The sequence below is a fragment of the Caloenas nicobarica genome, chromosome 14, assembly GCF_036013445.1.
Source record: "Caloenas nicobarica isolate bCalNic1 chromosome 14, bCalNic1.hap1, whole genome shotgun sequence".
In the NCBI taxonomy this organism is placed as follows: domain Eukaryota; kingdom Metazoa; phylum Chordata; class Aves; order Columbiformes; family Columbidae; genus Caloenas; species Caloenas nicobarica.
Window position 1 is genome coordinate 5,125,159 of NC_088258.1, and position 25,797 is coordinate 5,150,955.

General features: G+C 39.6%; 1 protein-coding gene across 3 annotated transcripts in view; it reads left to right on the top strand.

Annotated features, from left to right (window-relative positions):
- Positions 1 to 25,797, top strand: part of MAD1L1 (mitotic arrest deficient 1 like 1) — a 370,492-nt gene that overhangs the window by 24,581 nt on the left and 320,114 nt on the right. For all 3 annotated transcript variants that reach the window (XM_065644520.1, XM_065644519.1, XM_065644521.1), the window contains one exon: positions 15,415 to 15,501. In XM_065644520.1, coding sequence (XP_065500592.1) covers positions 15,415 to 15,501 — 87 coding nt within the window. The remainder of the gene's footprint in view (positions 1 to 15,414; positions 15,502 to 25,797) is intronic.

Consider the following 25,797-nt stretch of genomic DNA (forward strand, 5'->3'; position numbering starts at 1 on the left):
TTTCTAGCACCATACAATGTTAGTAGTTAAGTGTCAGGCAAATCTGGTAATATACGGTATTATAAGAACTGCACTTTTGTGTCTAAGACTGTAAGGGCTACAAAATAAATATTTGGCTCTTCAGAATTGAAACATCAGAAGGACAGTTACCGAAGTTTTAGTGTCTATATCAGTCCATGGCTTTTGTCAGGGAGAACAGGGTGCTTTTGGCATTAAACTGGGATTCAGATCTATGGTGTAGGGACTAGGTCACTACATGGAATTTGGTGGAATTGTATCTGACAAGAATCTAGATGCTGTCAGCCTCAAATTGCGTGTGGGTTTTCATAGTTTTACAGAGCTGTCTCTCACTAGGTTGTTTCTTATCCTTTTCTGTGCTTGGTAATTTGGAATCATTAGGTTCTTATGTCCTGCATTTTCTATCCTTGCTGTGCTAGAAGAGTTTAAGGGACTGAGCTGAACCGAGAAGGTAATAACCAGCTTCTCCTCCTCCACAAACCGCTGTGTTTGTCAGAGGCAGCTCGAGGGCTCAGGTTGTCTGGCTGTTGTGGAAGAGCTGCAATTCCCTTCTGTCTGAACAATAAGCTTTGTATCTGTTTGGACAGTAATGAACTGCTTTTGTTTCCTTCAGAAACGTGCTTTGCTGTCTGGAGCGTTTCCATTTACAGACAACCCTTGCCAAATTAATTTTATTTAATTATCTCCCAGGGCTAAGCTTGAATACATTTTGTGTTAAATTCAGTGTTTCTCCCTCTTCCGAACGAAATGGACTTAATATCCATGTTAAAATCTGATTAAAACTAAAATTGAGTTTTTTGAAGTCTGATTATCCCATGAAATGGAATTTTTAAACCTAATTATGAATGGATTTGCATACATTTTTAGCACCATTGAAAAGAAAGTTGAAATAAATTTATTAATGACATCTTCTGCTGTCTCCTTGGACCATGACAATTGCTGGAGAGTGAGGGAGTAGGAGGGAAGGCGAGAATAAAAACCCTCCCTCTTTTGAAATATACCCTCTCCCTCCCAAATTAATTCCAGAGCTGGTTTGACCCTGTGTAATTTTTATTCCTCTCTGCCACACAGCCCAATTTATGTAATTGATGGCCTTTCAGAGGGTAACTATACAGTTGAGCTGGTTTCATGTATTTAAAGCCTTTGTGCTTTCCAAAGGGAGGATATGGGGAGGCAACATTTATTTCAACTATTATGTTCTTCCCCTTTTTTCCGAGGTAGCCCTGATACAAAATCAATAGGCAGCTCTCGTTTCTCCTTCCCGAGAAGCTGGATCTGTGAACATTCATTTTAAGCCTGATAAAAACTGGATAGTTTTACAGACTGTGGTGAATGTGCACATGGGATTTGTGACTGTTTATGTCGTTCCCTGGATTTGAAGTAAAAAGTTTCTTTGTAGGATGTATTTGAATCTCTCTCTGTGCCCATTCCCTCAGGATTTTGACAGTGGTTCTCTATGGAAGAAGTGCAAGTGGAGGATGTGTCTGCTTGTCCGACTTCAGCTTTTGGGAGCAGGTACAGAGGGGCAGCAAGATGCCTGTGCAGGGAGGCATTGGTTTCACGTGGAGGCTCATACTGTTGAACCTTTCTCATACTGATTGAAAAGTTCTTTTCCTTACATGAAAGGTAGAACTTAAAGATACGGCTTCTTTATTTTTTTTTTTTCGTCAGTCATCCTCTTACCCAGGGTTACAGAAAGCTCTTTGCACGCATAAGCATTAGTTACAAAATTTTAAGAGTGTCTTCTCTCTCTCATATGCTGTGTGCAGATATTTTTTTTTCTTGTTAAAAAATTATAGTAGATGTGGTAGAAAAAAAGCATTTTGGCAATTCAGAAATCCTGGACGTGATACATGACTCTGCAAAGAGTAAATGCTCAGCATGTGGCCAAACGTTCTGTAAGCATTTGCATTTGCAAAGCTACTTTTGAGCAGAGGGACTTGTTTTCCATATGCCTTTGTGTTTTTTATTTTAACCCTGTCTTTGCAAAAGGTTAAGTACGAAACGTAGTGGAGGTATCAAGTTCTACAAGAAACGCTTAATTCTGGCGCTGTTTCTTTGAGGTGCCTCTGAAGTGGGAAGTTTCATGATGGGAGCTATGGTTCAGCAGAGGAAGGAGGATTGAGCTGAGATGGGCGAGTGCTTTTAGCTGGCAAATGCTCAAGTTATAAACCAGAATGGTTGAAGTAAATTAAAATTTTTTTTGCTAGCGTAACAGGAAAACTTGGGAATTCAGGCGAGCTTAGGAGGAAGGGAGCTGAGGTAGCTCTGCACCCCAGACTTCAAAATGTTTTGTGGTTTTCTGGCTGTGATTTTCATTTGTGCTTGCTCACTGAAACTATTGTCCAAAGTAGCCACCTTTAGCATCCGAGTTATATAATAGTCGTTGTATAAATAGGACTCCCTTTTATATTTAGGTTATAAATGCTTTGCAGTATCTTCCCTGTCAAACTCAAGTGGAATCTGAAGAGTTTGGAGTATCTGATGCACCTTTTCCTCAAGCGTGGAGCTGTTGTACGAATCTGCAGTCAATGCAACGAGCAGAATCAAGAAGCTGCGGATCCTGGAGGAGATCTCCAGTGAGGCAGACATTGTGAAGGCTTCTAGCAGAATTGTTTTTAACTCTTTATTGTTGTCTGGTTGGTTCCCTATCATCCATTCTCCAAAGAAAATGTAACTGGTTGTGGGTGGTCCTGTATGCTGTGTTGTTCTCCATGGTGAAATAAGATCTTGGAGATAAATATGCATGCAAGGAAGGATGCAAAAGTGTGGTGAAAAAGGGATGTTTGTTTCTTTTAATGCAGAGAATAGGAGCTTTTTCTCTTCTGTCAATACATTTCAAATTTTAGAAACTGTTTATCATCTAATTTGTGCCTCCCCTTGTAGCTTCAGGCACTGAACGAGACTAAAACCTGATGATAGTGTTAAGCCAACATGGTGTCAAAGTGCTTGTGACATCAGTCCAGTCCTTATAATCCCAGTCACAGGAGCCGATGGCAAAGACACTGGGAATTCGTCATTGCTTTTGGCTGCTCTGAACCCTGCACTCGCTGCGGGCGCTGAGCTGATGTACCAGTTTGTGAGAGTGAGCTGGCAACAGAACAGGAATTGCTGAAATGCCACTGTTTACATCTTTAATGCGATTACACTATAGCAGTTCCACTTTCTATGAACAAGTCTTAAAGTCTGCTTCTATTTCCTTCTGACGTGAATTATTCATTATTTATGGATGATGGCGATTGGGGTTTGGCTTTCACAGGCAGGTTTGTTATATCCACTTAGCTCTGACTGCTTTGGCATGCTCTAAGACTCAGTTATTTTTGCAGCATTTGTTCCTAATGTTCATCATTCTTCTTGATGTTAAAACTCTCAAAGTATGTAATCCAGCTCTGGTTTGGGGAATGAGAGACTGATGGGATGGGGTGAGTTGGCTTTTTTTTTTTTCCCCTGTGGGAAGCATAAGAAGAGCTTTTTTATTTAAAAGCCGTGTTTATTGCCAAGGCTGAGGGCAACTGTTATTGTCACGCTGTGTCAAAGGGCTTGGATATGAGGTGCTCTATATGTGTGGCTTGAGAGACTTGGATGTTAAGGAAAGAAAGCAGGATTTCAATATGACATGGGATTGATGTGCTCTGCCCTTGAGGGAGAGAGGGGATTTTTGCACAGTCTTTCTGTAATACTGGGGTGCCAGCACCACTGTAGCAACAATGGCACTCTTGGGTTTCTTCTATTTCAATGACTTGTGTCATCTGGTTCGTACTGGGACTGCAATGTTTAGGTTTTCATATGTCTCATGTTTGTAAGTAGATGCCAAGAGCTGATGTTAATGGGCTTCCGTAAAGCTTTCGGTCTGAAATGTTATTTGTCCTTCACTTTGAATATTAAATTTTTAGAAACTTTAAAAAAAAAAAAAGTATGAGAGCTACTGCATTTGTTTAAAGTTCTGAAAGCTTTTTTTAGCTAAACAGTTCAAAGAGCGCATCTCACTAATCAGAGGAATATTTTTGCATCCCCGGGGTGGTCACAGTGTTTTAATTGGAACTCGGGCTTCTTTGAAGTCCTTTTTAATCCTCCCTGAGCTGGGGGAAGAGGGTTTGAAGGCAGCGCTGTAAATCTGAAATGTCTTCGTTTTATTTACATGTGTCTGGGGACACGTGTAATTCGTTTTCCCGAAGTTAAGCTCACTTGTCAGCTTGTGGACAGCTGAGTGAGAAATGCGCTTCGTTAGCGGGGAGGCCTGAGCCTGGTGAGGGGTCACGGATACCGAGCTCACGTGTTTGTGGGTTTGTTAAAACCGGGAACAGAGCAGCAGGCTCTGAATGGGAAATGAACTCAGTGGGAGATGATGTGATCGCTAAATGCAAGGCTGGACTAAGCAAAAAGCTAGGATTTAAACTCCTGGTTTGGGATTAATTTATTAGGATGGCACTCAAAAAGTAGTATCGCATACTGATGTTTGACTGCTTTACAAGTTAAGAAACAAAAGGGTTAGGGTACAGCTCTTATGGTTGATAGCTTCAATTGTCCCTTAGGTTAATATGGGGTTAAATTTTCTTGGGGTTGGATTAGAGAGTTTTCCAGGTGTTCCTAGTCAGATTGCTTAAACTCCTTGTACCTCAGGTTCTAAAATTAAGGCATTGCTTTGGTCTGTTTTCTAGAGAATTCTAGTCTTACCCCAGGCATATTACACACTTGATGTATCCACTGTGAACGGAGTCTCAGTGGCAGCTGATGCCTTTTGTGCCACCTTAATACAAATAACTTGCAGGAATGTGCTGCTACTGACAGGGAAAACATTTTCCTTAAGTGTTCTCTACTTTATTTGTTCCACTAATTGATATTCATGATCAATATCGTCATTTATCAGCTGTGTGTTTCTGTACTTCAATAAAGTTCTTAACCTTCCACATTTGCTGCAACTAGGATTTTTTACTTTCTGCTTCTGCCAGAGTTGAGACATCTGTGGAAAGCTTTGGAATAATATTTGCTTGAATGTGGATAGTTATTAATTAATAAAGCAACAGACAACTTCAATTTTCTGTCTGAAAGAGTAACTTAGTATTCCAGCTGAACATAAAAGCAGTATGCTTTTCGTTCTTTCTAAAATTGTCATCATAAATTTACCTGTGACTGATGTTATTGGATGATATTAAAAAAACAAGCACAGAAACCTCCACCAGTTAAAGGAACTTTCACTGTATCTTCAAGTTGCAGTTTAAAGTAGCCATTCCTGCCATGAGATTGAAGAGGTAATGTGATTGTAATCAGAAGTAAATAAGAATAATATATGGATTGTCAAATCGTTGTATATAAAAGTAGCTGAAAATATGTCCTAGACTCTCACAAGGACCTGCAGACAGTAATTCAGAGTATATCCTTTTGCTCAAGATTAGGGATTTTGTATTACTCTTGGCTAATATTTCCAGCTGATAAGAGTCTGGGAAAACAATGTAATCAATAAAGATGTTGGAAAAAAATACAAGAATTCAGGTAAATTAGTGTTCTGCAAGGACTATCTCAGACAGGTGTCAAAAGAACAAAACTATCCATTTAGTGAAATCTGTAAAATAGTCAAATAAACATATATTGTCAGTATGTAGTCTTGGTTACAGCTCTCTTATCAGACAGAAGCCCTGGTTACCTGTAAAAATGATGTCTCTGTGTTAGTAATTTCCATGTGGTTAGAAGTGGTGCCGGAAGGGTGTGTTGGATACATGTGAGTTGTGGGGTTGTGTTTTTGTTTCTAATGGTCCTCTGTTGAATGATACCTCTTGGAAAGATACAACGTCTGTCTACTCAGAGTTTCTTTCCAATGAGCAAATATTTGTACTTCAGTCTGTGGTTTTCAGATATTATTTTTTTGCTTGTGATTACTTAAAATTATCCGAATGCTTTGAAAAATCTTAAGGATACCCATGTGGTTAGAATAAATAATTGGTATTCTGCTGCAAATCTGTTCTTCAGATTAGTTTGATTTACCTCCCAATCCCCAACCCCCTCGTGAATTCTTAATTATTCCCAGCAAATAGCTCACGCCAACTACTCTGCCCAGCTCTAGACTGTCGAGATCGTTCCAACTCCATTGACAAATGTAAACTATAGGAAAAACTACCCTACTTATGACTCCCTAAAATAAGTTATTTTATTCATTTCACAGCGTTACTTTTCCTGTTAGCTGTTTTTTTTTCTTTTGCTCAAATTATGTTCATGATGAGGTAAAAATACTTAAAATAGCTTTTGCTGCTGCACAGTAAAATGAAACATTACATTATTAAATGTGTTTACATTTTGTGCTCAAAATCTTAAGGGCAGTATGTACGAAATCATATGCCACAATAATTTCCTTTCAGCATCCTCATTAATATATAGTTACATGCACCAAATTAAATTGCAAATTGAGAAAAAACATTTGCTTCTTTAATTGCAAAGATCACACTGATATCTACTCTAGCACATGAGCAGCAACAGCCATTTTAAAAAATCCTTTATCATCATTTCCAACCTGACTACTTCTGTGCTACTCCTGGTAAATAGCTAAAAGGCGCTTTATAAGTTAGTGTATGTTGGTTTTTTTGTGTTGCAGGTGTTATTGTGGGGTTTTTTTTGGTGTGTGGTGTGTGTTGGGGTTTTTTTTCTGTTTGATCTCTAATCTGTATGGGTGTTTTAATTTTTTTTTTTTTAATTAATTTTGGAAAAGTTAAGTAAGACCTGCTATCCTAAAGCCTTGAATAGTACAAGGCTATAATTGGTTTAGAATTTCAGATTGATTGTGAATGAATCCTTAAGGTACTTAAGGATGGTCCTCCTTAGTATCAGACTTTTTTTTTTTTTTTTTAAATAAGAGATGAACCAGTGATGAAATACGGTCCAAAAATAGAGAGGAGTGTGCTGGAGAATCCCGTGCTGTGGGCAGCGCTGTCTGGCTCGGAGGAGAATGCTGGGGCTGTTGTAGGAATTCTCTGTTGATAGAAACCAAGGGTTTTCCTCACATCAAACCACACGATGCTTTGAAGCATTTCAAAGATGCTGGTTCTTACGGATTAGTAAGTACAATAGGTTCGTTGTGCTTCCTTGATAACCTGAAAAAGGGAAGACCTTAAGAACTGTTTGTTTTCTGACATTGGAAAAACATAGGAGACAGAATATTTAATAGCATTGCAGATAGGCTCCATGTTTCTTGAGTTGTAAATCAAGTGGTTTATTGTCGTCTTTATAAACTATTCTATTTTATGCAACTGAATTTAAGCCAAATGAAAATTCTTTTGTGTTACAGCATAATTGAAATATGTGGACTCTTTTTTTTTTTTTTTTTTTTTTTTTCTTGTGGGATAAGGCACAGCAATGCATAATGCAAGAAGGAATTGATTTCATCTGTATCATTCTACCAAAAAGATCTGGGTTTTTTTTGGTTTTGTCTTGGGAGAGAGTCAAGAGCAGATCCATCCTTTTTTTTTTTTTCCGTATTTATGCTGCAAATCGTTAGCTTTTGTGCCTGAAGAATGGCAGCAGAGTAGAGCGAAGAGCAGAGCATGTTTTGCTGCAGTTGTACAGAGCGGTCAGCCTTGTGCTGGATGGGAAGCAGCAGAGCAATCAACAGACATCCCTGGGGGTTCGCAGCACTACAAAGTGAGTTTATGGGGATAGACTTGTCATTAGGAAGAACTCGAGACAGTTATTCTGTTTTTCTAGTTAATTGTTTCCCTTGCTACTTACGTACTTTTTCTGCAGTAGAAGCGTAGGTTAGTTTTGACTCTTAATGAAGTCTAATCGTGACAGTACTAAAACACACAATTATTCACCCACCCCAAAAGCCAAAATGATGACCTGATGGTGGATCTCTCACGACAGAGGTAGCCTGGACCTCTCGCCGGCTTTTGGGAGCCAGACGGTTCACGTGTCTCACCCTTGAGCCTCCTTATTGCGGTTTCCATGTGGCCGATGTTACCTGAATGATGGAGCTTTGGGATGTTTGCACGAGAAGAAAGCTGAGCCACTTAGCAGCTTCTTGACAGGGGGAATTTCAGCAAGCTGATTCAGCAGCAGAAAATGAACCAAGCGAAGCCCGGGACTGCCCCTGCAGCCGGCAGTTAGTTTTGCTCCGTTGCTCTCACCGAATTGCACCTGGAGAAGAAAAGCATGGAAGTCTACAATGATGATTTGTGTGAGCTGGACCCCTTTTGGAAAGGCAACACTCGCTGGACTTGCTGTGTGAAAAGCTCAGCCCTGTGCTCTAGCACTTTTTAATCAAACTATAGAAAATTACTTTTGTTTCACCATGACCTCTCGAAGCTCTTGATTGCACGTCGTGTGGTTCACTGTGCAATGAGTTGACTTCTGGGTGAAGATTAAAAAAAAAAAAAAGCTATTTTTATCTCACCTTCCAAACCAGCAGGTTTGATACTACAGCATTCCCTCTCCTTGAGGTCTGTTAAAGCCTTTCACTTTTAAGGTTACATTCAACTGTGCAACCTGAGTACTTACAAAGTTTCAGTGGTTTGTTCTGCGCTGGCTGTTAGAGCAGCCATAGGGATGAGACAGAAGCATGGAATGTTGAAATGCCCGCCAAATTACTAATGTTTTTCCAAGTAAGATTATTTTTATCTTGTTGAATGCTTAAATATATCTTTAAAGTAGAAATGAGAGCTGAAAGATTAGTTATGATGCTGTATCATTAACTTTAGGAAGAAAAATCTTTTCTCATTAAAACCCAAAAAAGTATTGAACGGCTAAGATAGTTTCCTTCCTTTTCTTTTCTCCCCTCTTCAAATTATGGCTTGATTGGATTAGTTGCTAAGTTTGCAGTTGCTTCAAAAGAGATGTATCAATTGTCTTTAGAATTGTCAAGACACTTATAAACACTTAAAATGCTTTCTTACAAATAAGTTGTTCTTCTGCTTCAAGCGGTTAATGGGACATTTGTGTTGGTAAAGAGCAACTGCATTTATTGATTCTATCTTTACATAAATATGAAGTTTCTTTTCTAAATGAAGGGAACCTCAAGCTGAGATTGCTTATTGCTCTCAGTTTACACTTCAGATTTCCTCCATTCACTTTGTACATAAAATATGAAGGATGCAATTTATTGGAGAGACAGAGTAAGATATACCTTAGTTTTGCTTTTTTGACAACTCTTAACACCTTGAATGAATAAAGGTAAGCGACTACTCTTCAAAACATTTTAATCAAAGTGTTACAAAACACTCAAGGTGTCCTAATTGCCTAGGGAATTTTGAGAATTTATTTTTGTGAACATTGTGTGGTAGCAGATTCCTTACCATATAGTTTACTTAACATAGTTAGCAATAGAAATGGAGGATGTAGGTATGAAGACATTGACAAATAGGTGTAACCACCTGGACAGGAGCCTGAAGGGGCTTCTTTGCAAGAGAAGTACTGCTGTGGAACTTACCTCTCAGACATTCCAGGCCAGGACACCAAATTTCAGTTGCAACATTTTCCTTTGGTCTGGTGAAGGGGAGCCAAGGTCGGCGCCCGGGGAGGTGATATGTTTGTTGAGCAAGTTGCAGTTTTCTGGCACAAACTTTGAGTTAATGTGACCAAGTTAAACTTAAGGACTTGGTGCTGCTGTATTTTGGGAAGTCTGTATTTGCTGTTGTGATTATTGTTATTTGCTAGACTTTCTTGAAAGGCAAGTCATCACAGAAATGGAGCGGCTTTTGCACTTGCTGGTGAAGCTTAAGAAATAAGTAGGAGTCCTGTAAAGCAGAGATAGAGGAGTTGAAGCAGTTGTAGAACTCAAATATACAAAAAGGATGTTTGGGGGACTCGCTTCAGGCGCACAGGAAAAGACTTCTTACAGACATTTCATAGCCTTTCTAATCACACAGAAATATTTAAAACAACTAAAACGCCTTTCCAGAAATCTTCTGTTGCTGTCATGTCATCGTTCTGTGTTTTGTTCTTCAGATGCTGTTGTTTTCCTGTCTCAGAAGAAGATTAAATTCTTGTTTAAAAGCAGAAAAGGTCCTTCTTGGAGAGAGGACAATTTAAAAATCTTCTTGTGTTTCTTATACATAAGAACACATAAGGAACAAAATCCGGATTGTACACTTTTTGGAGACTGCTTTTTAAAAACAAACAAACAAAAAAACAACCTGGAAATGTTTTTTGATTGAAGAGGGAGCAGCAGATGTGCCCTCCCTTTCTGGGACTGATTCTCTTAACAAGCACTTTAGTAAAGACTTGTGGCTCTGGCCTTTGTCAGTTAATGATGCTCAAGTGTAATACAGTTTATGAATTGACCTAAAATGCCACGCATGGGAATGTTTCATTTCAATTTAATTGGACTTAGTTGAGACAATAAAATCTGTCATTGTATATTCATACTGAGTTAAAACAATATAGAGAGATGCTAATTCAACAGAATTCCCAAAATCAGTAATTCTGAGTAATTCAGTATTATAAGTGTGTTATTAGTTTGGTAGTTTCAAGCAAGTTTAATTAAAAAAAAAAAAGTGAAGATCTTAGTCCCCCAAACAGAGTTGACTAAGTGCCTGTTTTTCTATTTAATTTTACTTTTTTGTTGCAATTTTAATGTCAGATATCTAGCTGCAATCAAACCACTTCCTTTGCTGTGAGTTTTGAAACATTTTATAGAAGTAATAAGAATTTGACATTCTAATAAATTATAAATTAAAAAATATTCAAATTTTCAATTTAACATCATCATCTGCTTACTGGGTCCTAATTCTTGGTGTGTAACTGTCATAGTTTATACCAAAATGGTAACAGATCCTTAACAAAGACAGTTCAACAGAGGTTTCTAGCAAATGTCTATGAAATGCCAGTTGTGTGCATTAAAAAAAAGGCATAAAAAATTGCATAAGCCGTTTTCCTTGTTAAAAGTGTGCCGGTGAGCACTTGAAAGTCATTGAGTGACGCGGATGGGCATCCTATTAAGTTAATTTTTCACTTCATTTAAACAATTTTAGGTTTTTTAAAATCATTTTTAAATTGCTGCTTTTCAAATTATCTGTACTTCAAAGGAAGTCAAAGAGCTTTTGTTAAGAGCAGTTTTGTCCCTCTCCTGCCGTACTGTGCTGCTGAGCTACGCTGGCCTAATTTGCTCGTTTAGGGCACAAAATCTTGTTTCCAAATTAGGCTCGAATTCTCCTGTTTGCTTGGTTTTTTTTTCTAATTAATTTTTGCTTAAATGTTATTGCAGAAGGAAATGCTCTCTCAGGGTGAGGTGGTGGGACAGAGGAAGAACGTTCCATCTTTTGATTCCTCGTGAGAAAGGAACTGAAGTCAGTAATTTAATCTGCACCTGCATTTTGGAAGCCACTTGTCGTTTGTTCTTCATGTTATCTTTATAATTACATAGTATAAGATTCAGTTTTAATAACTCGCCACTCTTGGATCATACCCTTAAGTGTGTGTGTTTCATTTACAGGATTTTGCACGGCTGATGCAAACTAGGTGTTTTTTCTCTTTTTTTCATGGTTCAACGAGCTCTGTCATTACACGGGGAAGGAATCGAGAGATTTGCAGGGCACACGGTGACAGTGCAGAAAGATGCAGCTTTTCAGAAGGGGAGTTCTGGGCATGTTTACGTAAGGATAGTTTCAAACTTCCCTTCCGTAGCAACGGTGATTCAGGTAGTGTTGTTAAGCTATATTGTCAGACAGATTCCTTTGAAGCAGACTTCTTGGCTTTTCAATACTGGTTTTCATATAAAATGTTTCATAAGGAACGGATGGAGCCTTAGGAAAAATGAGATGCAGCAAACCCATCAGACAAAGGCTCTCGGGTCCAGAGCATGTTAAGTGTGTGTTCAGATGCTGACAAATTTCTTGCTGTGGCATCGTTTTCAGAAACGTGTGAAATGAGGGGGCTGTTCACAGCAATGAGGGCTGGCTGCAGCGCTTTGGGAGTTGACCAATTCTCTTCAGATTGAAAGCTCGGCTGATTTAATTTCATTGTGCGTGCGGTGTCATTCCTCTACTTGGAACTGTGTGAATTTGGCTTTTGCCAAATTGTGTGTGATCAGGATGGGATGTAGACCTCAGAAGCAGGCTTTGAAACCTCGCAATAAAGGTATTTGCAGCAAAGTGTGTGCAAGGTATGTCTTTATCTCTGATCACCCGACATGGTTTAGTTTTAAAGAAAGTGAACTGTTCTTTAGACAAGGTTAATACCCATTCACTTAGACTGTTATATATCTATGCCACTCCACTTAAAAAAAAAAAAAAAAAGTACCTAGTGCCAATAAAACGTTCTCCAAAAATAAGTATAAACTTAAAGCTGCCAATTGCTGAAACTGAGATTGGAAGCTGATTGTTGATTTGAATTGCCAAACAGATGAGGATGATGGTGTTTTATTGGGAGTCTGTCAGTAGCTATCATTACTAGAAATCTGTGGCTTTTATAATCCTGTCTCATTTTACTATTGGATTAATTTCAGTTCTCTGTCTCAGTCCTAATACATTATGGCATGAATTTCTGAGAAAATGGGAAAAAATTGAGGCAAATATACTTTTCTGCCCATTTTAAAAAGTCTGTGCAATTATTTCATTGATGCAGGGACCAAACACTTGTGTTGGCGGCTGGCACTCGACATGGCAAGAGATACGCCTGATACTAACTATCTTTGTGATAAATCTGCTATATTTGCTTGAATTATGAGAGGCTTAGAACTGCATTTTTCAGAGCCTTGTTGGCTTGGCATTTAATTTTACAAAGATTGTCCATGTTGAAATCAACGTGTCTACTTACAGCTTGTTTTTACCCAACAGACTAAGCACACCCAGGCCATTTCTGTCTGGTGTTTTCTGGTTTTTAGCTGCTTTTGACTCTAGTAGGTGAAAGATGGTGAAGTGGAAAGGGAAATGTAATTTTTAATTTTTTTTTTTTTCCTCATCAGCGCTAAGAAGAAGTTTCCTTTATCCTTATATCTCGATTTTTCTAGTTAGAAACTACCATGGAAAGATATCTACTTCCTTAATTCATAGAAAAAAATCTGAGTCAGAGGTCTGCTTCCTGCAGATAGAAGCTAATGAACCCAGGTTGAAATAAAACTGTAACTATTTTATAGACTTCGCCTGTAGGTTTTTTGCTGTTAATATTTTTCCCTGCAGACATTGTGGAGCACGCAAAACCAACTGTCTTCTACTTTCTGTTATCATTTAGTCTTCCATTTATAACAACTAGAAAGAACCTGAGTCCTCCAACTTGGAAATCAAAGCTAGTGCAGTGTTAGAGCTGAGATCCCAAGAAACCAGTGTTATTTTTCCCTTGCTCTTGGGCTAAGTGGAGATGTGGTTTGTATCAGACTGGGTTGAGTGAGTTTTCCAGTGTTTGCTCTCATGCCCAGCCCTTAGGTGCCCTCAGTAAAGAGATGCAGAACTCTCTAAAATAAGAATCCTGCTCAGCTACCGGAGTTTGAAGTGTGTTATCTAGTGCTGCAGCACATTTGAAAATCCAGGTGCGTGTTATCTTAAAATGAACTTGTCTCTGCTACCAGATTGTGAATTTGAGGTGTTTTAATCGAGCCATCTCCAGCTTGGTGTCTGCGTTTCTTCTCAGAGTTCCCTTGGCCATTGAGCGCGATGTGTTTGAAGCACGGTGTTTCACCCTGTTCTGACAAATGGCTTTGACTGCTGCAATGTGTCTCCGTCGTCTGAGGGAGGCCACGTCCATCTCTTTTATTATATATCGACTGTTAAGACTTGCGTGTAACACAAGTGGTATTAGAGGCTTCAGAATTTTCTGCTGAGGAAGGCTATGAGTGAGTGTGCAATTCTGGAAGGGAAAAGCAGGAACCTTTGAAATGGGGCTGCCAGAGTTGAATACTGCCTGTCTGCATCAGCTCGGTGTTTAACTAATTTTGACTTGTCTGGAAGTGAAAGATTATTAAAGAGAAAAAGCGATGCCTTTTCTGTATGTGAATGGTTGACTAAAAAGCGATATCATCAAAGAAATGACTTTTCTTTAGTCCTCGATTCAGTCAGAATCCAAATGGTCATGCTATAGGCACATCTACTTATTCTGCTTTCAGAGTGGCAGCAGCCTCATTCCAGGGCTGTATTTGAATAATGTCAGATCTAGCCAGGCTTACTTTCATCTGACGGCAACAGTGAAGCTTTGGTTTACATGTTGGGAGACATGACAGAATGTGTTTCTACAGATTTTACTTCTGCAAAATGAGCTTCCCACTTGCTCCCTGTGGAAAAAAACCCTTTCAAGGTTTGGGTCCGTCTTCCCCTTTGGGAGGGATACATTTTGCTGCAGCAAAAGGATGTATCCAGTACATGCTGTGATACCCTTTCCAGCTTCCTGTCCTTTGAGAAATGTGATATAGATGCTTCCCTTTTGGGATACGAAACCCTTTCTGGTGGCTCAAGAGAAAAAAAATCTTCTTGTGTTTTTTATAAGCTGCCTTCATTTACAGTTGAATCTCTTACAGTCACAATTTAAAGATATGTCTCCAAAAAGAACAGTTATCTCCTGTGGAGACTGTTGATGTGGGATAGTGGTTTCTGGGACTGCCAAGCTAGAGTTATCTTGATCCCATTCCACTAGATTTAATAATTTGTCATTGGATTTGATGGAAAAATAAACTTATTCCTGTCAACTGCAGAGCCGTTCCAAGCAGATCTGTATAAATCTTTGATCTCTTTGACAAGAAAAGGTTATCAGTCGTATCTGAAGTGCTAGCTAGAGCTGATGGATTATTTTGTTGGGTTTTTTTCCTTATGGCTCTGGGGTCACTGCTTGTATGAAGGACTCTGAAGTCAGCACCCTGGTGATGGGGTGGGAACACTGCTTTGGGTCACCTCTGCACTCTGAGGTTATTCAGCAGTGGCCAGAGTTGTTCAGTTGTACCGTCTACATGTGCATTTATCGCCTCATTTTCTTACCCTCCTGCTGATCATCCTGGGCTCGTGCTCCACTGAGACTGTAGTTTGGCAGCAATGATAGTAACACCGGGTGTGCTCACCCCTGTGTGTTGGTGCTGAGCACTGGGGTGGGAAAGAGGCTGTGAGGACCTATTCTTGTGTATGTTAAATCACGTGTATATGTTCAAGTGATAAACTGTCTCTTCATTTGGTATGAATGTTTATGCAGGCTACTCGTTTTGAAGAATGAGGTGTTGCTGACTCTACGTCTTTTGAGTTGGTTCAGGGGTTAAAGTGGACAGTGGTGAGATGCTGCGACTTGGATGGTGATTCCAGCACATGGCAATGGCTTTAGTAAAACAGGCTTTGATGTGAGCTGGGCAGGATGTAACCCGGTGTTGTTCTAAGGAGCTGCACCAACTTTGGCCTGGTGAAATTGCTTTGTCTGCTTTTCGTGAGACTTTTTTTTTATGGTTGTGTATGAAACAATTTTAACCAATGATTTGTTAAAAGTTTCTATTTTGTTTTAATTGTGTAGGACACCCGATGATCTCTCGAGGCAAATTGTGGCCCTGCAGCAAAGGGAGCTTGTGCTGAAAGAGCAGAACTCCACCATCACAAACAGGTAAGTGATACCAATAATGGATGCTGGTTGCAAGACACTGCTATTAATATATTAAAGCTTATAGAAAGAAAACAAGGACCGCAGCTGGAGAGAATGGCTTTTTAGATTTCCCTGCTACTCCATGGAGCCTTCTATGCTTCCACTGTCTTTCCCATGTTGATGAAGAGTTTTTTGCTTATGTAAATCGTTGCAGGAAGATAAAGATGAAGAGCTGTGGGAGGATGTGATGAAGAGTTTATCCAGCTTTATTTTATGAGCTAAAGTGTTTGCAAGGGAAAATCAGCTGCTTTCCTGGACTGTCTCACCTGGAAAGGGAATGTCACAGCAAAATGTGCAAAATAGTTGTCTGGGTATGGGAAGGGAGCAAGAGCCCTGAGGGCTGTGATATCACTGCTTAGAGGACCAGTTTGTATAGATAGAGATGGAAAAGTGTGTTTGCAGTTTTGGTGGCAAAGTACTGCTAGGCTTGAGAGGAGCAATCTGTTTATAGAAGGAAATATGTATTTGAAACTAGAGGGTGCTTAGGTCTTTGCTCTGGTGTGGGAGTGAATATCTAATAGGGGAAATGAATTTGTCTGCCAGAACTTAACTTTACAGACTGCATTGGTTACACATGGCATTTCTTAATGTGGTTCCGCAGTGTGCGAGAAAGCGCTTCTTATTATTGGTGCGCAGATTCTTGCTTGTCACACTGTTTTATTTTCTCATACTAGGAGCCTGTTGTCTGTTCTTCTTAGAAACAATCCCTCTTGGAACTGTTTATATGACTAAGGTATTAGCTGACTTGTCTAAGCAGCAGAAGTGTGGAGAATTTCAGCCTTTGGTGTGAACATGTTGAATGTAAAGCAGTCAAATTACTGCGTAATCGAGCACTAGACAAGCACTCTTAGTTTGTCTTGGGCTGCGTTTGCCCGTGTGCCTCCTGAGGTCCGCAGTTGTTTTTTGGTTCAAGAGATGATCCTGTTCTGGGCTCTGCCTTACCAATGATGGGCAGGATTCAAACTGGATGTTAAAAGCTTCATGTGTGGTGCTGCTGTTAACAAAACTGTTTAGTCAGTTGTAAAATTGTTAGCTGAGTGTAAATTCCCACGAGTGCAGCTGGCCAAATTGTTTTGTGGTTTTTGCTAAGAAATTTAGAGAGGGAAAAAATTCTCACAGATATAAAAAAGACATTTCATACATTAAAAATAAACCAAGCAAATCTTCAAGCCCACAGTTGATCAAATGATCGAATAAAAGAATGATGATAATGTCTGAGTTATTGATTTTTTTTTTTTTTTTTTTCCTAGGCTGCTTCTCACAGCCTGTCAGATAAATGCTTTTCTAAATTTATTAGTGGCCAAGGGGAACCATCTGTTGAAAAAGCAGTCTTTTGGTAGTGACTGTTCATGCTGGATGTAATTGTGCCAATTTAGTTCAAAAATAAAAACATGATTAAGATTACTTTCTAATTTCAAGTGAAATGGGCTGTAAAGCTGCTTAAATTAAAATTCTAACATTTTCTTGATGCAGTGCTGTGTGTCATTTCCAAAACTGATAATTTCAGCTTTCTTCTGTCACATACCTTATTCTGTCTTAAAATGCAGGCAATAAGATACATTTTTAAAAACCTATCATTACAGATGATTTGAAAGTTCCCAGGAGAAGGTCTTGAGTCTTTGGAAATGAAACCTTGTTAGGGAGGCAAATCTAATTTTCTCTTTTCCCTGAATGACATCCAGATTTAGCTGATGGTCTTCTCTTATTCGTTTCATAATTGTGTTCAGAATGGCCCGAGCATTACAGTAACTTAATATGTGATCGTGACTCCCTCTAGTGATTGAGCCCAGCACTTATTTAGTTTTCTATTGTGTTTTCAGCTACAAGTTCTTTTGCCCTTAGTTGAAATATGTGAAGTCTTCAATACTGCGAGTGCTTTGTTTGATGTATAGTCAGTGGTTGCGTATGGAGCAATGTGAACTACAAAGGCAAAAGAATTTTTGCCCACCCTAGGAAGCTTTAATTTTCTCCATTAAAATTAATGATTTGGTAGATGCTTAAGAAAACATCGTCGTAAGTTGGTGTCTGAATTTATTTTTTGGCAATGAGGTGGAGAATCGCAGATAGTCCTGGCTCACCAGTTGCTACAGTGCAACTCCAGTTTAGTAGCAGAGGTCTGAGCGTGGTGTTAAAGATGCTGATCTGAGGCTCTTCTCTAAAGGGCTGATATTGAGTGTTCAGTGTATGTTTTTGGTCATCACTGAGCTTTTAAACACAGAAGAGTGCCTGGAAGGTTAGGTTTTGTTTTGTTTTGCAAGCTGGGTATTCTTTCAGTCTTTATACTGCAGTCGTTTTATTGGTTTTTATTTCCAGTGATGGTACCTTTCCCATGTCATTTCATGACTGTGATAGACGCTTGCCAGCTACTGTTTGTCTCACAATCTAACAAATAGTCCCCAGTTTTTTTCTGATAGGACATGATGCTTGGTAGTGGAGTGGGATTTAATCGCTAATGTAGCGCATTATGAGCAGGACTTGACTTCAGAAGACAAACCAGGCATGGAAAAGGTGTCACAAGGGAACAATTTGCTGTGTAAGGTCCCATCCGTTTCAGTAAAACTGGAGACAGATCTGGCTCAACTGTGTCCCTTAGTTGATCTAGAATGGGGAGTTACGGTACACAAACACACTGGTAACAACACTTTCAAATGCATATGGCTTCACTAAACAGGCTAAATTTACGTTGTCTCATTCTTCCGTTCTTGAACTGCTTTCCATTTATTACAGCATATTTTTTAGAGTGGGTGTTTCTGTTATTAAAAAGGCAGTAGAGGTCATCATACCACAGAAAAGCCACATCATTCCAAATCAGCCTTTGCACTGATGTTCCCCCTGCTCTGGCTGGGGATCTGAAGCGCAATCTGTGTGTGTTTGGTGTACACTGCGCAATTGCCAGTGTCTCGAGGCCTCCCAGTGATCAAACGATGATGCATATCATATTTGCTGTATCACTCACATCGGATGCTTTTAGACACAGAACCACAGGACTGAATTTCCTGAACAGTGGGTTTAAATCAATTTCTTTTACCAGTGATTGTTTACGTGTTTGAATTATGTAGACTCCCTTGGAGCTTATTTTTGCTGGGGAGAAAAACCTTCCAATGGTGGTAGAATGGAGAAAGAAGAGCAGGTTGCTCTTGCACCAAACACAAACAGCAACTTGCTTCTCTTTGCAACTTCAGGATTGCTGGGTAATGTAGCTGCAAGTGCCATTAATAGCGCGTGGTGGAATCTCACCCCTGTTGTGGAGTGTGTTGCTACAAGTTGTGTAAATAGAGTAAATTATACTTTCAGCAGGAACAGTGGGAAGTGTCGTGGAGCTCTGTAACTGCAGAACAAAGATAACAATCCAAAGGTTTAAAAGTTCCAAAGAAGGTTGCTTAGGGCTACCTCGATAGCATGGAGTAAGTGTAGCTGCTCTGCTGTTTAGGAGAAGGGAAGGAAGGAAGGAAGGAAAGGTGTTTTGTTAGAGGGTAAATTAAACCATGTGGCCATTGTTAATTTAAGAACATTTTCCTCCCCAGATTGTGAATGGTATAGGTGTGGTGTGTTGAAATGTACTTTTTCAAGAAGAGTTGATAGTTGTAGCTTGTAATATGGAGAGCTGGCCAAGCAGTTGATAAGCTTTTGTCTTATGGAAAAATTCTCTAGTAGTTACATAATTTTTTTAAGTGAGAAAACTTGAATATTTCTTTTTTCAGCATCCTATCTGCATATGTGGAGTCTCTGGAGAGACTTCCGAACGCAATACTGGCAAAGCATTCTAGAATTGGAAATTTAGGGGAAAACTGCCCATCTCGGCAATGTTGGCCTCTGAGATGGCTGAGGATGAAGGAATGATGCTGCTCACAGTTTGATCTTCGCTTTGATTCTGAAAGACAGGCTATGAAAATGTTTTGGTTACTTGCCCCTCCCAAAGTGATAATTTCTTTTCTACTTTTGCTCTTGTTATCTATGTGTAATATTGACCTTGGACCATTGAGGTATCTTGTAGGAAGTCAAATCCAAGGAAACACCTAAGTTGGTACTGAGCAGGACAAAGGACACAAAGTAAAATGGAAGAGCAGTAAATCTTTGGTTCTGGTGTTGGGATCCAGGAGCTGATGACTTATTCTTATTATTAAGTGTCAGAAACTCAGCCATGTGTTTTGACATATTGTTTCATATGTGAAAAGGGATACCTAGAATATGTTTGAAAAAATATTTTCCTTCTCCAAGTGCTCACAGAGTTCTGTTAAGACACATGGTTGTTTACCACCTTTATTTATATAAATCACATAAAGCTGATTTACCCAAACACCTGCTCTGTGTGTTGTCACTTAAAAATGAAATTAAAAAACTAGACCATTGAAGGCTGGAGAACGTAGATTGCAAACTGAACAGAAAATGCTTTTGAGCTGGGCAGGAGGGATTTTTTAAAATTAAAAAAAAAAAAAAGATGAATGAATGATGATAAGCTCAGAACCGTCCATCTCCATAAGTGCTGTTAGCTCAGAAGTGTGTCGTAAATCTATTGCCCATCTTCTCTTTTCCTTGGATGTCCCAAGGAGCGTCAGTCACAAATATAAATAGAGCCTGTCAGGCTTCTTCCCCTCATCTTCTGGAAAGTTGGACAGAAGTTTAATTACAGTGAAATGTCTTTTATCTGACAGAGAGAGAAGTGCTGGCTTTTTGATAGGCTTTATGAGTTATTTTGTGATCAAAAGAAGCACTTAATGTCTAATATAGGACAAGGTAGGGATTTTTTTTTTCTTCTCTTGTTCATCTATATGGCACATTGCACCTTGATTTATATGTGCTGGTGTGCGTGTACCTAATACCAGACAAATGTTTATTCACAGTGCTTCAGGGCAATATTAACTGGTTCTGCATTCATTTATAGAGTAATATTACAAAGAAATGACTAGTAGGTATTGCTTTTTCTTTTCTCCAAAATGGATCTTTCATGCATTTTTGTACCAGACGGTAGTTGATAGTGTCCCATTAAGTGACCAATTTGCTCTCTCCAAATAAATATATTCACATAGTAAGCTCCCAGAGCAACATCTGGTTATTTGTGACTCTAATTTGGTAGACACAAAGCTTTTCTGTATTTTTTTTTATCATATAGTTAATCCTTAGAAGAAAATAGGAAGGCAAAAAATAATTTAGCCAAGACATTGACTTCTGCTTCCAATTCAAACTACATGGGATTTTGCCCAGACCTTTGCTTTTCATGATTGTGTCATTTTTAGTCTGATTTCCTGAGGCAGTTGAGCCTTACTACTGAGCTTTGTGTGCATATGTAGATGAGATTGTGCTTACCCTACCCTTTTGAACTTGCTAGTTGTCTTCTGTTACGTTTGGCAGGTGGTAAAGGTCTCTAAAATAATAAATTCCTGCAAGTTTAAGGAAAATGGGTCTCCAGCTCCAGGAGAAACGTCCTGTTGGTGCAGCTGGAGGTCGTGCCCTGTTGGGTATCGGAGCCCTGCAAGCCAAAGACCTTCTTAAATGTCCTCTTGGCCGTAGGTCTCTGGTCAGAGATCAAACCTGCGCAGCCCCTGCTCGCTTGTCTGGAGACCGGCAGCGAGTGAGGGCTGTTCCGATAGCCCAGTAATATCACAGTCCGTAATTTCTGCTGTCTCGAGTTCTTCAAAGGCTCGTGGTATTTGATAATACTGTGGTAATGTTGGTATCAGTATCATTTTCATGGTATGAGAAATGGATGTCTGCTTGAGTCAATATTGACCTTTGGAGAGGGAAATCTGTGGGAAACCAGGTTTTTGAAGCTCATGGAACTAGTCTATTTTTCTGTTTAGGCTTTTCCTATATATTTTCTTTTAAAGAACAGCCTACAGGGGACAAACAGAGCTGTAATTGTGTTGTCTTTTCAGCCTGGAGCTCTGTGGAAACTGTGTAGTGCAAAACCAGTAAAAATATTTGTCTCTTACCTTATATTTGACTGTGATTCTTGGAGAACATTCAAGGAGAATCTGTGGAATGCCACTTTTAATGATTAAAAAAAAATGCAGAAACTGTTTAACTCTGTTCTTAGTGCTCCTCTGGAGATGCTGATTCAGCATTCCGTTGGGTGTCCAGGCAAAAAAATGTGTAGAAATAATCAGTTAATTTGGTAGGAAGCATAGACTGTACTTGATGGTGTGTTGTACAGCAGACACTCCATGTTTCAACACAGAGCTGCATTGTAAAAGTAATGGAAAGAGAAATCTGCCTGGCATTTCTTCTGAACGTGGCTCACATCTGCACGATAAATCTCTCACTTCTGTGAGAGTCAAATACCTAAAAATCCTACATGAAATAGATGTAAGTTAATACTGGTCTAGAGTTCTCAGAAACTAGAATGAATATTTAGACTTATTGAAGTAATTTGAAGTAAAAACTTATTATCTATATTCATTATTCATATTCTTTCCTTTTTAGTGGAGCGATGCTATGATCAAACTAACGATTTACATGAGGCTGATGGGCTGAAGGAAGGGTGCCCCACGTCCATGTTATATTTGAGAAATGAATACAAAGGGAGAAATTATAGTCTCAACTATGCAGTAGGCAGCAGTACAAAAATATTCTGCTTTGAAACTAGCACTATTATGTAGAATCTTGAATTCAGCCTGTCGCCAAGCTTTGTGTAGAGCCCTGGGAACTGCAGTGATTTAGGATTTCCAGTGCTTAGGGATTTGTCTTTTATTGCCTCTGCAGTGTGGCAGTAAGCCTTGAAAAATTTTATATGAGTTGGAAACAAGGAGAGCCCTTCAGTTTGGTGATATCTTTAGAATCAGTGTTGAAGTCGTAAGGATGCTCCCATGGATAAGGTATAACGTGGCCTGACAAGTCTGGACTTTGTTTCTGGAGGAGCTTTGGTTTGTTTTGGGTTCTGCTGAGTCACTTGATACAGTGACCTGAGTTTCTCATATTCTCACATGCAGATCCACAAGACCACGTGAACAAAAACATCTGTATATATCCTGTTTAGTCTGCACCTCATTATTTTTAAGGCAAATAAAATACGTTCATTCCTATCTGTACCTGTTAAGAATTTTTTTTTTGTTCCATTCTCCACCAAAAGCATGTGATACACATTTGTTTCTTCCCATGTAGTATCTTAAAGTTATAATACTGGCCATGGCTCTTGAACTGTGCCTTTGAGGTGTTTTATGGTAAGTCGTCACCAGTCAAACAAGGTTGTGTAGAACCAATTTGTCTCTTGATTTGTAATGCAGGAGCTGCACTGGAGCTTCATGAGCAGTCATGAGAAGCCAGGGGAAGCTTGATGGCAGAATGCAGTATGAATTTTCTGTCTTGTTACATTTGTGTACTCAAATACCTACTGTAGTTTCCCTAATACCAGGGGTATTGAAGACTGAGATTTTTCTGAAGTATTTTAGGGTGCTTTTAATATTGTTTATTTAGAACAGACTGATGGTTTCCCAGTGCTTTGGAGAGAGTGGGGACAGCCAGAACCACACTGAGGCATTTTACCAAGGTAAATGCAAATTCTGTAGGACTTTGTAACTGCTGTGAAGTAGTGTCACTTCAAATGCTGCACGAAATACTGTTATGTCTGAAAAATAGATTTTCTTGGCTGGAATATCTCAATCAGTTGATCATATCTGCACATAAACATTGTTCAGCTCTATAGCTAATTGCTCGTTTAACAATTTCTCATTTGGATCACATCAACTTTACTGCATGACTTCTTCAGCTTGCTATTATTGGTATTTTCCTTATCTACTTTCATTTTAATGTTCTTTATGTCTGCTTGTGTGCACATGTGAGTGTATAGACCATAGTGCAATGTAGTAAATGGAGGAAATACTCTAAGGATATAGCTGTTGGTGCGGGGAGGGCATTTTTAGTTCCTAATGTCAAAGTTTTATCATCTATACAAAAGACAGACTGATTGAAAAGTTCAATAAAAAACAAAAAGTAAGCTGCCTTGTCTTTTTTAGCTGTTTAAGGCAAAAAAAAAAAAACTTGTCACAAATTGCAGCCAACCCTCCCCCACCAAAAAGCAGCTTTCTTTTGCTGCTCTGAAAGTTAAATGACTAATGTGCATAATTTATTTGAGCATCTGTGCTAAAAACTTGCATACCAAGTTTTAGTTCAATGTGATCAACAATGGCGAAAATTAGGATTTATCATGGAAATGCTGACGGATGTGAACATGTGTAGGCTAAACCGGTGCCTGACAAACCTTCTCATTGTGCAATGCTAATGGTGAAACAATTTTTTTTTTTTTTTTTTTTGCTGTAATTGCATTTCCTGCCCTCCCCCCTCCCCGCTCTAATTTTCTCCTTTTCAAATCTGTTGCTTTTAGTTGCACTTCATGTTTGGATTCCTGCTTTTTCTGGAGTCTGCATAAAACCTCTGAAGTTGTCCTGGGATATTTCAAAGCGTAAGATACCCAGAGGTTCAGGGGGAGCGAGGGGAGGACGAGCATCCCCAGGTCTGGCCGCTGCTTTGCAGTAACGGGCTGGGAACAGAAGATGGTGCCGACAGTCTTGGCAGCTCCTCTGTCTTCCCTCCCCTCCTCCTCCACCTTTTCTGGCTTGCACAGCCAGGGTGCTGTCACCAGGATTATAAATTCTGGAGCCAATTAGCTAAAAAATGTTACAAGTGAAAGGAAAGGAATGAAAAGCTGTGGAATATCTCGAGGTGAAAATGCCCGTCGTGGAAGCTTTTGCTACAGATTGCTCCGATGTAGGTGTGTTTTTTTTTTTACCATGGCTTGGGTGCAGCTTTTGGTGAAGCACCAGATACTTCCAAGGCATCTGGTTTAGGAGGGGGTGGGTGGTTCGGAGGAGTCAGGCACAGGGGAGCAAGGCAAGGCCTTCGTAGGAAATTGTGATGATAAATAGCGGCAGGAAAGCTGCCTGGCAGAAAGGGATCTGGGGGTGTTGACTGACAGCCAGTGTGTGCCCAGGTGGCCAAAAAGGCCAACAGCATCCTGGCTTGTATCAGGAGTGTGGCCAGCGGGACTAGAGGAGTGATTGTGCCACTGTATTCGGTGCCGGTGAGACCCACCGTGAATCCTGTGTGCAGTTTTGGGCCCCTCATCATAAGAAGGACATTGAAATACTAGAGAGAGCGCAGAGGAGGTGACGAAGCTGCTGAGGGGCTGGAGCACAAGTGTGATGGGAGCGGCTGAGGGAGCTGGGGGTTCAGCTGGAGAACAGGAGCTGAGGGGAGACCTGATCACTGTCTGCAACTGCCTGAAAGGAGCTTGGAGCATGGAGGGGGTCGGGCTCTGCTCCCAAGTAGCAAGTGACAGGATGAGAGGAAACGGCCTCAAGTTGTGCCAGGGGAGGTTTAGATTGGGTATTAGGAAAAAATTCTTCCCGCAAAGGGCTGTCGAGCACTGGAACAGGCTGCCCAGAGCAGCGGTGGAGTCACCATCCCTGGAGGGGTTTTAGACAAGGTTCTCAGGGACGTGGTTTAGCGCTAGAGTTAGGTTATGGTTGGCCTCGATGATCTTGAGGGTCTCTTCCAACTGAAATGATTCTATTCTATTCTAGATCTTATGTTAAACGTTGGAAAGATCCTGATGGCGGGTTTCTGCTTTGACAGTATTAGAGTATTTCCTTATTTCTCCATCCTTGTCCTCAAGATTTCTCATTGAAGCAAATGTATGGATTTTTTTTTTTTTAAATTTTTTTTCCTTAAACCATACAAGAAAAACTGTAGTAGGATCTGACATTCAGAGGGCCCTTTGGGGCTGGATGCTTGGTCAGAAGGCTTAGGCATTGTACTCTTTCATAGTTCAGAACAGTGTTCCAGCAAAATGTGATTTCCTTTCTGTCATATTTTATGTATGGACTGTTTTTACATATTTTCAATATTTAAAACAATGTTCACATATTCATAAGTTTTAAAATATGTTCTCACTGTTAAGAGATGGAAATCAGTAAAAAAAAGAAAAAACAAAAAACACCAAAACCAAACAAGCTCCAAACCACCACAAAAATCCCAACGAAACCCCCACAACAAAACCCCCCAGCTTTCCTTCTATTCAAGCAACAAAAATCAAATTCTTTTGAGTGGAATAACTATTGAAGAGGCTTTCTGTTTCTCAGCCAGAGAAAGCTTTTGAAATATTTATGGAAATAAACCAAAATGTGTCCCTTTCTGGCTGTACAAATAAGGGATTATCAGATCTAGCCGATGGCAGTTGCAGTACATGGAGTCCAAAGTGTCTACTACTAATAGTGAGTGTATGTTTTAAGAAAACACTGTGAGATTTTTGTTTTGTTTAAATGG